At 32.6% G+C, this 12,331-nt stretch overlaps 1 protein-coding gene across 3 annotated transcripts in view; it reads left to right on the forward strand.

Annotated features, from left to right (window-relative positions):
• The window catches only part of LOC111510559 (equilibrative nucleoside transporter 3), a 45,999-nt gene extending 39,344 nt beyond the window's left edge, over positions 1–6,655 (forward strand). For all 3 annotated transcript variants that reach the window (XM_023166476.2, XM_023166477.2, XM_023166478.2), the window contains one exon: positions 5,163–6,655. In XM_023166476.2, the coding sequence (XP_023022244.2) occupies positions 5,163–5,271 (109 nt within the window). In that variant the 3' untranslated portion in view covers positions 5,272–6,655. The remainder of the gene's footprint in view (positions 1–5,162) is intronic.
• Positions 6,656–12,331: the final 5,676 nt, after the last annotated feature.

The following is a 12,331-nucleotide window of genomic DNA, read 5'->3' on the forward strand; positions in this document are numbered from 1 at the left end:
CTTGTATAATTCTTGCACGGAGATCTTCCTTATTTGTTGACCTATCCTCATAAACTTAATTTTTCAAGTTTCCCCATAAAAAAAATCCAGTGTAGTTAAATCTGGGGATCGTGGTGGCCATACTACGAGAGGACTATTGGGTCCTTTCCATTTCATAAGTAGATCCCTATTCAAACAAACCCTTATTATGCCACTATTGTGAACTGGTGAACCTTCTAACTGAAAAATCATGCTGTGTCTCACATCCAAAGGTAGTTCTTCCAACACATCGGAAAATGCATTTTCGAGAAAATCAACGAATAGTCGTTCGTTTAGATTTTGATCGAAAAAAAATGGCCCGATAATATTTTCGTTCAGGATACCACACCACACATTAACTTTCTGAGATATTTGGTCTCTACAATTCACCACCCAATTTGGATTTTGTTCAGCCCAAAACCTCATGTTCATAAGATATACTTTAAAAAATTCCTGTCATTGAGATAATTTCCCTGCATCCATGAACAATACTCCATACGGCGGATTTCATCTCCTCCGTGCAAAATATGTAAAAATTTGGGTTTGAACGCATGCATTTTATGCCTCTTTGAACACCTCCATATTTTACTGCGGCTCATATTGAGTTGAAGCGATAAACTTCTCAAACTAATTCTAGGATAAGCTTGATGAACCGCCAATATGGTATAATCATTAATATGATGTTTTACAATTTTTCTGTCCTTCATCACTTGGCCGGTGCTCACCAATAGATTATATATTTTATGTACAGTTCCAGAGTGTACAGCTACCTCTAGCGGGTGTCTTCTATTAAATTCAGCGGCCGCCTCACGATAAGACCTCACACCTTCACCAACAATTAAAACAATTTCAATTTTTGCATGAAGTGACAGACGTGCCATGCCGATTTTTGTCAATCGAAATGAGCTGATATCAGTTAAAATGGGAACTTCAGAAATATTAAAATATGAACAGGAACTCACGAACAGAAAACAACTGGAACACAGGAACAATATCCAACACAAATACAGGAACAATAAAAACAATGGGAACAAAAACACGGCAGAAACAACAGGAACAACGGTGATTCAAAGAACAACAATACTAGAAACAACAAATGCAATGAAAACTGGTCTGGGGGTTATTACAACAAGATCTTTCAACAATATTGTCAGATTGACAGTAAATATTAATGAACAACTGTTTTCCATGGTGATTTCAGGGCACCGCATTCTACCCGTTCACCGAATGCGATTTTTTCTTTAAAAATTAAGAGTTGTTTCGTTGTTGCAATGAGTATGAAGATAAATTTTGTTTAGTATGGTAAAATGTTTCCTCGATATTTTTATAAAGGACCCCGCATATTTCTTTTAAGAAATGGCTTGCCTTGAATTTTGGCGAAATTTTGATATGTTGTAGTTCTTGATGTGCTGATTGAAAGTGTTCACAGCCAAAGCTCAGAATTGTACAGTTTTCGAGATGTGAACCTTTGAATATAGACTTTTTCCATTTTTTGCAATTTTTGCCCATCAATCGAGAGCTCTCACTTCTGGTTGGGATAGAATTTGGATGTTCAGCAACAAGAAATAGTTTTACGAATAATCTTCTTCAGTTATAATAGATGCCGCTATCGATAATTTTTCATACACTGTTTCACTCTATCTCGATAATCTGAGAATGTGGTGCTGTGACATTTTCCTCAGATAGGCTCAAGATAGATGATAGCATCTCACAGCATCTGTATCTTCCATACCTGAGAGTACTCACCAGATAGAATGAAGGGGTTCAGGTATTGGAAGCGAACTATTTTGCGTCGTAATATGTTTTACTGTAAAAATAGGGTGTTCCATCGCGAGTGGCAGACAGTGTATATCATTTTGGCCAACCCCATTCAGGTGTTAGGTGCATTTTGAGCATTTCCATCAGTCCTGAGAGTTTCATCGTTCCACCTCGAATATTACGGAAAAATACGGGGGTGTTTACATAAGAAGTGAGACAAATTCGGATTTTTCAGGACTGAAATTTTTCCAGGAAAAAAGTGTATTCGTAGTAAGTTGGTAATCCTGATCACGAATCTGAGGGAAGTTTGAACCTATTTTGCCCCCTAATATGTTTTACTGTAAAAATGGGGTGTTCCATCGCGAGTGGCAGACAGTGTATATCATTTTGGCCAACCCCATTCAGGTGTTAGGTGCATTTTGAGCATTTCCATCAGTCCTGAGAGTTTCATCGTTCTACCTCAAATATTACGGAAGATACGGGGGTGTTACCATGAGAAGTGAGACACACTGTATACACAAATGTGTGCTCGATTATATTCGTAATCCGTCACCTGGAATCCTCACATCTAATCATCTTCTATATGATCAAATATGTACAAGTTCTCAGGAAATAGCAAGAATTCATTCAAAACCTGGATCAACTCAATAAATCCAAAGAACTGCAATATTTTACGAACAAAATTACTTGACATGGTGAATTTCTCACAACCTCAGTATCATTAAATCTTGTATTGACTCATCAATGTTATATCAACTTCTTCATATTGTAATTGATACGCACGAAGTCAGGCCATACAAGTTATTTCTATGCTCAGCAGTAAATTTTTTGTCAGAAAAACAGGTAATTTTTCTGAGGAAACAATTGAAAATATACCTTATGAATATGTCCTACATACATGGTAATTTATATTGCTCATTATAGTGATGCAATAATTTTATAGAAAAACAACTCATTCAACAGTAGAGTTAATTTTTCAAACAGCAGAAAAAAAACTCGAAAGTTGAAACAAAAGACTTGCAGATTAAAAACGGGTGCAACGGGTGTTTGAATAAACGTGAGAAAGCAACACTGGAGACGTGTCATATGATACAGATGAAGTTCGTTATTGTTGTTGTTCACCAGGAGCTGTTAACACCTGGATTTTATTCCTTATATTTTTCAGGTATTCTATAGTCGGATTGAACATGCTTCCATTCAACAATTCACCGTGTAACAGAAATTTCAATTATGTTCGAGCATTCTTCGGAAAACGCAACACAACGCAATATACCTGGTGTCTCAAACATGATCAATTACAAAAAAAAAAATAATCAATAAGGGAAAAATGACTGTCGAGAAGAGAGAAGTAGAATGGCCACCGAAGAAAAAAAAGGCTGCCGTATAGAAAGAACAATAGCGTTGACCTATAGTTGAGAATAAAAATAATGGTTGCCTGTGATTTGCTATTAGAACAAAAAACAATGGCCGACAACTGAATAGTTTGAAATCAGACCCTTGCGTAGTCGGATCGTGACACATCGAATGGAAGAGGGATACTGCATGTATTGACAGATGAAAAACAATTACGGCGACATATCCAAAATGTATTATTGCTATTTCAAAAGTTGACATATGCACGTATATGAGTAGGAAAGGGATGACGTTAGCGAATGGTAGGGAAAAAAAAGATATCGGCATTTCAAGAGGCACTAAGTCGTATCCTCGCTAATGATAGATGTATCGTGATGTGCAGCACATCAATTTGAAGTAGCGAGGTTTTGAATTCATTGAAAATAAAAAAAACAACATGACGGTTTGTAAAAAGAGCATTATTGTTATTTCAGTAGACGGCGTGTGTGAGAGTGAGAAGAACTGTAATATGCATGTATATGAGTGAGAACTGAATGCCAAAAATAGCACCAAGTCATATCCTCTCCAATGATAGGTATATTGTGACGTGCAGCACATCAAATGAAAGGTATATTGAATTCATTGAAAGAAAAAATACAAACATGGCAGCATTTTGAAAGGGCATTATTGTACATACAGGATGAAAATTTTATTGGTGCAGGATACTGTAACATACTTCAAAATATTTTGAAGTTGCAGTAAATAATTCACCATTTGAAGAGATACGGAAAATAAGTATTTAGTAGCAACAAGAAGGAACACCGTCTCTTAATTTAGGAACCGTTAGCGTCAATGATTTCATTTTAGATGAATGGCCAATAATGGACAATAATGTTTTACAATTATTTGATACCTACCCTAGATGCCGATAAAATCAGTCGTGCTATAAATAACAACTTGATGACGACAGTCAATAAATGCCTTAATGTTGATGAAAATGTATATTTTTCGTGAAAATACATCACATTATTTTTGAATGTTTGCTGCTTTATGAAAAATGTTTTACTTATTCCTATGAAATCCTGTTTTCAATAAAAGAACATGATGGCAAATTGATAACTCTGTTGAACTCTCTCTGACTGATCAAAATAAAGGTTTCGTAGCCCATAGTTTCATGGTTTACCAGGCGCATGAGTCATGTTTTCCAAACAAACTGCGATATCTCGTGAATGATTGTTATTTGATGTAGGGAATGTTTCATCAAAATGAGTTAAAATCATTAAGGAATTTCAGAACTGTCCTAGAAAAAGGAATAATCCGCTTGAAAAAACTGAGTGGCCCATTTTTGTATCTTCAGAAATACTCATCGATTCCGGACACCTTGTATAATATTTTGGAAGTGTTTCTTCTACAAGACGATGAAATATTTTGTTTTGAAGAGTGAGCAACTTCTAATTGATGTATTCTATCAACTTCAAAATTGCATAGGGGAATCACTGGAGATCCAAATATCTAGTTTTTTTTTGAGTAAACAAATGAATATTTTAAGAACGGTACATTTTTGGTAGATAATGATGCCAGGTATTCGAAAATGTGAGACTCCTGAATTGAATAAGTTGGTGCCAACCTCCGGTATAACCAAACGTGTTGGAGAAACGTCATTATTTCCATTCGACGGATTATATAGAAAAGCCTATATTTGCTAATTTCCAAGCTGAGAATCCTGTTATTTCCCAAAATACGGCTAACCAACAGTCATACAGTACCCTGTATATGAATTCTGGCAAATATTTCCAGTGTCATTCAGTATGTTTCCTTGTTTCATATTCCACCACAACCAAATGAATTTGATCTCAATGAAGAGACTCATTGAATAACTATCGAATGAGTTTCTCCTTTGAAGATATCAAATTATTATTGACATCACACCTATCTCCAGCAGTCTCTAAAACATTTTGATAAAGTCTTCTACTTCTTCTTGGTTTGTATTTTTTGATGAAGAGAATTTGCTCACGAAAACTGAAACATAATGTCATTTAATTTTTTTTTTTCAGTTTTGCTGGTGACAAGACGGAACAAGCTTTTCAACTATTTCAGGGCACTATGATGATCATGATGAGTGTAACTTCTCCACTCAATCAAATTTGGGTGAATATCCTCTAGGATGCTTTGAAAATCTGACAGATTTTAAGCGTATCGTATCGAAAAAAAAATCAACAGGGGTCTCAAAAAGATATGACAAATGTATTAAACAATAAAAATATATGAAGAGATTGAAGTTTTGTAAACATATTTTTGTGACAAGATGAACAAAAATTCGGCTTTGAATATTCCAAAAATTGTTCTTATGGTTATGAATTAAAATAGAAAATATGTACAAAATGAGTTCTTGAGTGATCATGATATTATTTTCTTCTATTGAAAGCTATGTGAGAATATTCTGGTCCTAGTATCTATACTTCTGTATTTAATCCCTTTTTTATGTTTGAAGTCTATAGGAAACGAAATGCTCCAAAATACTCTGCAGATTATCAGGGTACCTTCTTGAATTCGGTCACCCAGTCTTTAAGTTACCAATCACACCCGGGCAAAATAGAGTACCAACAAATATTGATACTGATATTTTCGATAATTTGTTTTTTTCCAATCATTTGAAATATCTACTCATGACAGACATCCATTCAGTATTTTCGTATTCTTGAACATTTTTTTCACGAATTCGATAAAACAACTCATTCTTTTTCTTTCTAATCATAATATTTTGAGCGATTCGAGGTTTATACTTATAGATTCTCTATATGGTTAACTCAACCAATATCAACATTTCAAAGTAACTGAAAAATATTTAGAGATATTTTTCATAAACGTCATGAACATATTGATTACAAACTCCCTTCATAACATTGTATTTCTACTTAATTCAATCCCGTGAATGCGTTTCACAGCTATGATCAAAAATTGGCATCGTCCATGAGTTTGATTACATGTTAGGATACATGCATGTATTTCGGTTAGTTCGACCATTGATGGATCCCTATTTGCCTCCAATATTGTTCTACCCACTTGGGCTTTAACCGATACATTTTGTTTTTAATGCCAAGTTGTTGAAAATATTTTCTCAAAATTGGTCTGTTTGAGGCCATCACTCAGTTCAAAAGTTTCAAATATAATATCTCGTTATTGAATTGGAACAACATACTTATGAATACGTACTGTTATAATTCAGTTTTTATAAATTGTATATGTTCATATCAGACATTATATTCAGGATGACGGTATATTCTGGAAAGTATTCATTATTCATTATTTTGTGAACTTATTACATTTTTCCAGATTCTCCTAGTATACATATTTGTTCATTTCCACTGTAATTTTTCCATCAGTTTATTATGATATCTCGTGCAGAAAAATGTTCAAAAATTTTCAAGAGGTTCGATGTGATGATATGAACGATTCAATATTGTATTTTAAAATTTTGTCACTGAGATATTCCTTTAATTATGCTGTAACAACTTATTGAAATGGAATGAAATTATATTCATATGTAGTTTTTCATTTTATTTTCCTCAGTCTTTCAGGAATTTTCCATATATGAAATTTGATATTCGTCATTAGTATTTTGAGACATAATAATAATATTCATTCACTTCTCTCGTTGAAAAGTATATTTTTTTTACAAAATAGAACATAATAACAAGGAAGACGTCCATGTAGTTTAAAACATAATAAATATATTTTTCTGTTTGATTCAGCGGTTCCTTGATGAAGATCCATAGTAATTCCAAAACACTACACCTCACGATGTGATCTCCACAAACTTCATTTGAAAAAATATTATCACAACATGTTTCGCTAGCACAGTAGCTTTCTCAAGTGTATAAATACTTCAAATTGTTCTTACATTTATATAACATAATTGGTATATATATACCTGAATCTCTACCTGAGGTACTTGTTGAATTATGATTACCTAAAGCATATTACCTCGCATCTACATCAATAATAATTCTTTCTAGGATTTTAAGAAAACGAGTTCACTAATGCTTATCTATTCAAATCTAGTTGGTCATTCATTAGAATGTTTGAATTTTTGAGTTTATTAATTTCCATTGCTTCCAAATAATTCAGTTTCAAACCTTCATTTTCTAAATTTCGAACTCTTCGTTAAATATATGATTTTCTTCTAGAAGATGATTTGAATATGTTGAATTTGATTTCTTATTTACATAGCTCGTATGATGTTCCTGAATTCCATTCCTAAATGTTCTGCCAGTTTGAACAATATATACCTTATATATATATTGGTCAAACTGGCTGAACATTTAGGAATCGAATCCAGGATCATCATACGAGCTATATAAATAAGAAAACTAATTCAACATATTCGAATCATCTTCTATGAATATCTTTACTGAAGAGTTCGAAATTTTGCACATAGAAAATGAAGGTTTGAAACTGAATCATTTGGAAATGGAAATTAATAAACTTAAAAATTCAAACATTCTAATAAATGACCAACTAGACTTGAATAGATCACCATTTTTGAATTTGTTTCCCCAAAATCCAAGAAAGAATTATTATTGATGTAGATGTGAGGTAATATGCTTTAGTTAATCATAATTCAACAGGTACCTTAGGTAGAGGTTCAGGTAATTTTCCGAAAGTAGTCTCAATTATGGTTACCTGTAGTATATAAATATTAATGTAAGAACAATTTGAAGTATTCATACACATGAGAGAGCTACAATGCTAGCGAAACATGTTGTGATTATATTTTTTCAAATAAAGTTTGTGGAGATCAAATTGTGAGGTGTAGTTTTTTGAAAAAATAATAAATATAATTCAATACAAATTTTAAAACATTTACAGTCAGTTACATATGAAAGGGCAGAACATTTTAATAATAGCATAGTGTGAAAAATTATTGATTTGCAAAAATTCATTGATATAGCAGTTTTTTATGGTGAGATAGGTTTTCAATCGTGCTTTATAAATCGAAGAATTAGACGAATCTTTCATTTTTCTCTCCAATTTATTGAAAAATTTTGGTCCATGGTAAAGATGAATTTTTAAAAAGGGCGGTTCGATGTGCAGTAGTTACCAATAAGTTTTTCGATCGAGTTGAATAACCATGATTTTGTCGATTCGATCATCAATAATTCTGATAGCATATTTCTGGAGTATAAAAACTTTTTGTGCAGAAGATACCGCTAGAATTCCGTATCCCATATGGGAATTGATGGTCGCATAATATAGACACAGCAAAACTTCTTTCTTGTAGTGATTTCGCATGAATCATAGTGCGTAACGAGTTGTTTTTTTCAATTCACGTGGATTTCATGTGAATTTGTGATCTATAGAAGACCAAACATTTTTGTTGTTGAACAAAATGTAGCCTCCAGATCGTTATATTTGAATAAACTAAGAATGTTATTTGGTAGCGGTAGATTATTTTCAGTAACCCATATAATTACTTTTTTATAAACCCATTCAGTTATTTCTGAAAGTACTATGGGATTGTTTGCTTTGATCAAGATGTTTGTGTTATCAGCATATGCAACTATATGTGTGTATCGTAAGGTCATGAAGGTACGTGATTAGATCGTTAGCATTAATTGAAAAGAAAAGAGTTCCCAGAATGGATCCCTGAGAAATACCCTGTTTCATTGTTATTGATAGACTTTTTACACTTCGTACAATGACTTTTTGTTTCCTGTTTTGAAGATATCTCTTAAATCTTGAGCAATTTCCTGCACTCCAAGTCTTTTCATTTTAAAATTTAATAACTTGTCATCTACACAATCGAACGCTTTTGAGAAATCAATGAATAAGTCACATATTTGAAATATGCCGTCAAATATATCTGTTAAAAATCTGTTTCTCCGTTAACCAGCTGTCGCACCCCTACAAATGTTCATTGAAATCATATAGCGCTTGTTTCAGTATTTCGATTATTTGTAAAATCATGCTGTTTCGATGAGAGACGGTGTTTTGCTGTTAAAAATGATAGCAGTTGATTTTTAATATTCAAATCATATAATTTCGATATACTGGAGAGTAAACTTATTGCTCTATATGTATCATATATACTATTCAAATTCGTTTCTGTACATGGGGATCTCGTAAACGAAAAGAGATAGAGTATCGATTGAATAATGTCAAAGTTGCGAATTTGAGAGACCTATTCAATGATGTGAAAAAATCGAAAGTAGCTCGTTTGATTCTGAAGATATACAGGAAAAACAAAAAAACCTGAAATAATTGTTTTGTCTATATCTTCTTTATTCGCAGACATATTGAAAATCTGTCCCCATTTAGCTATTGGCATTTGATGTGAGCTATCAGAATATGCCCATGAATCTTTTATATAGGGTGTTATCTAACTTGGCCACCCCCATCTTTGAATTTTTCAATACGGACCTGTATTTTTTGTTATAGTTTCTGGATCGTAGACGTTCACTTCATACTGAGAAATTGAATAGAATTTTATATTTATGGATGTTTCGGTAATATTTGATTATAATTAGGTGAATTATTCCCTTTTAAATCACGGCCTGGAAATTGAATATAAAATGCACAAATTCAAACGTCGAATTATTCTTCCTCAATTTCACGTACACTCTGGCTGAATATCAATACTATTTAAAACAAATACACTATAATTTGAGAGTATTAAATACTTATGTAACTCACTTACATTTTTTTTTGGGTAATATTTCATTCTATTATTCAAAAAACGGCACAACATGAACAAAAACATGGACAATGAAAACTTTTAAAGACTGTATGCTTTTTGATAAACTATTGGGATAATAATTTCCCACCTAATAGTGTTCTGCGCTAGAACGATGCTTTCTATATTAGCGAATAGATGGCCGAACATTCATTCTTTTGTATACTTATATCTAGGGAAGATATTTTCCCCGTAAATCATTAGCTGCCTGACTTACATATGGTGGAAAAATATTATACCAGAAAACCTTAAACACAATACATAATAGCAGCTTCCACGTTTCCCTATGTACCGTAGAGTTTTTAGAGAGTTTTTTTTTATTTTTAGATACCTATTATTAGTTTTTTCAAATTTTGATTACACTGAACGTTTTCTACAATGAACTTCGAATAAGAAAACATTTTATGATTATCTGAAATATTACTACAACAAAAATATATTATATGTGTTCTGATGAGCAGAAAAAGAAATGATAGTAATAATAACATCCGAAACGAACACTATAATCGTAATGAAAATTGAAATGAAGTAATTTATATACACAAAAAAATTAATGGAGCAATAAATGTTCGAATTGGAGTCCCTCCATTTCGAGAAAAATAATGGGCCAATAAGATGGCCTGCAAGATCACCAGATCTTACTATTTTGGACTATTTTCTATGGGAGACATTGAAAAATAGGATTTACGCTGGCAGAGAGATAGAATATGTGGAAGACTCGAGATTGAGGATTTTGAATGATTTCGCAACAATGCAGCAAAAAAGTGTATTAAGGGCATGCATAATATATGAAAAACCAAGTTCAAAGATGTCTCAAAATGAATGGACTTTAATTCGAACATTTATTGCGCATTACTTTTTTTGTGTATATAAATTACTTCATTTAAATTTTCATTACAATTATAGTGTTCGTTTCGGATGTTCACACAATTATAATCAAATATTACCGAAACTTCCTGAAATATAAAATCCCACTTAATCTCTCAGTATGATTTGAACGTCGACGATACAAAAACTACAATAAAAAATACAGGTCCGTTTTCAAAAATTCGAAGATGGGGGTGGCCCAAGTCAGATGACACCCTGTATAAAAGATTCATGGACATATTCTAATAGCCCATATCAAGTGCCAATAGCAAAGTGTGGGCAGATTTTCAATATGTCTTCGAATAAAAAAGATATCGGCAAAAAAATAATTTGGGATTTTTTGGTTTTTCCAGAATCAGAAGACCTATATTCGGTTTTTAAACGTCATTCTATAGGTCGCTGAAAGACGCAACTTTGTCACAATTTAACCGACACACTATCTAATTTGAATAGCCCTGTATATTGAGGTTTCTTGAATATAGAAGTAACTAGTGCAACTCTTAATTTTTCAAGAAATATGCCATGCTCAACAGAGAGATTGATAAGATATATCAATGGATCACACAACTCATGAGTACATTTCTAAGGAGATTGTTTAAAATACTGTTAACTCCGCTAGCTAGTTTTGAGTTTTCTCACCATGTCAAAATAATCAAATTTTGTAATTGGATTCAGGAAAACGAGAGATGGCGATTTATCAACTATATTTTTCATGGAGTCAATATCAGTATTCCTATGTTATGTGACACGAGTAGAATTGATATTGAAATTATTGGCCACAACAGTACTTGAGACTTCATTTTCACCATCGTAAATTGCAATTTATTCAAATTTGTAACTCGAATATTGTATTTTTTGACTTGTTTGACAAATGGTTTTTGTTTTATTAGTAGCAGAGTTCATTTTACGATTATTGATTATGTTGCTTGGATGTTTTTGAACATACAGGTCATCCCAATTTTCGCTAACTGAAAGTATTTTGAGAGTTGAAATATTTTCTTCCGAGAATTGTCTTCTATAGCTACTCATAGATTTTGTTTCATTTTCATGTACTTTAACTAAGAGAAATATTAATTATTTGGGCATAGTGATCTGATATTATGGAAGTATTTGACTGATACATTGTATTCAGCTTCAGCATTGATGAAAAATTGTCCAGGCATGTCTTTGAAGCGCAAAAAACCCTTGTTGGGACAGATATAGTACTCTCCAAGTCAAAAGAAGATAATTGATCTCGTATAAAATTAAGATTCCAACTGATGACAATAAAATCGATATTGAAGTTGCCACCTACAATCACTTTATCATTATTTTTACATATAAGTGTTAGGAGTTCATTAAGGGAATTCAAAAATATTTCATATCAATTTCATATCAATTTGATTCCACATCATTCAAAAACCCCTTCTCTACAGACGCCCTGTAAGTTGAGTATATCGTATTCAAAATCACTACCATCATTTTTGAGAATAGCTGTTTCAGTACGTTTCTACAATAAAAGGTATAGTCAGAGTAACCGATACAGTAATCTTAAAGGTGTCGGCGAAGTCAAAGGCCAAAAAAAACAATACAAACAATTATGTCGCAACGAATTAGTCCACGTGTACTGAAGAATTGGTGGTT

The sequence above is a fragment of the Leptinotarsa decemlineata genome, unplaced genomic scaffold (genome assembly GCF_025532065.1).
Source record: "Leptinotarsa decemlineata unplaced genomic scaffold, Ldec_3_MD MMD2_tig00003557_RagTag_RagTag, whole genome shotgun sequence".
Taxonomy (NCBI): domain Eukaryota; kingdom Metazoa; phylum Arthropoda; class Insecta; order Coleoptera; family Chrysomelidae; genus Leptinotarsa; species Leptinotarsa decemlineata.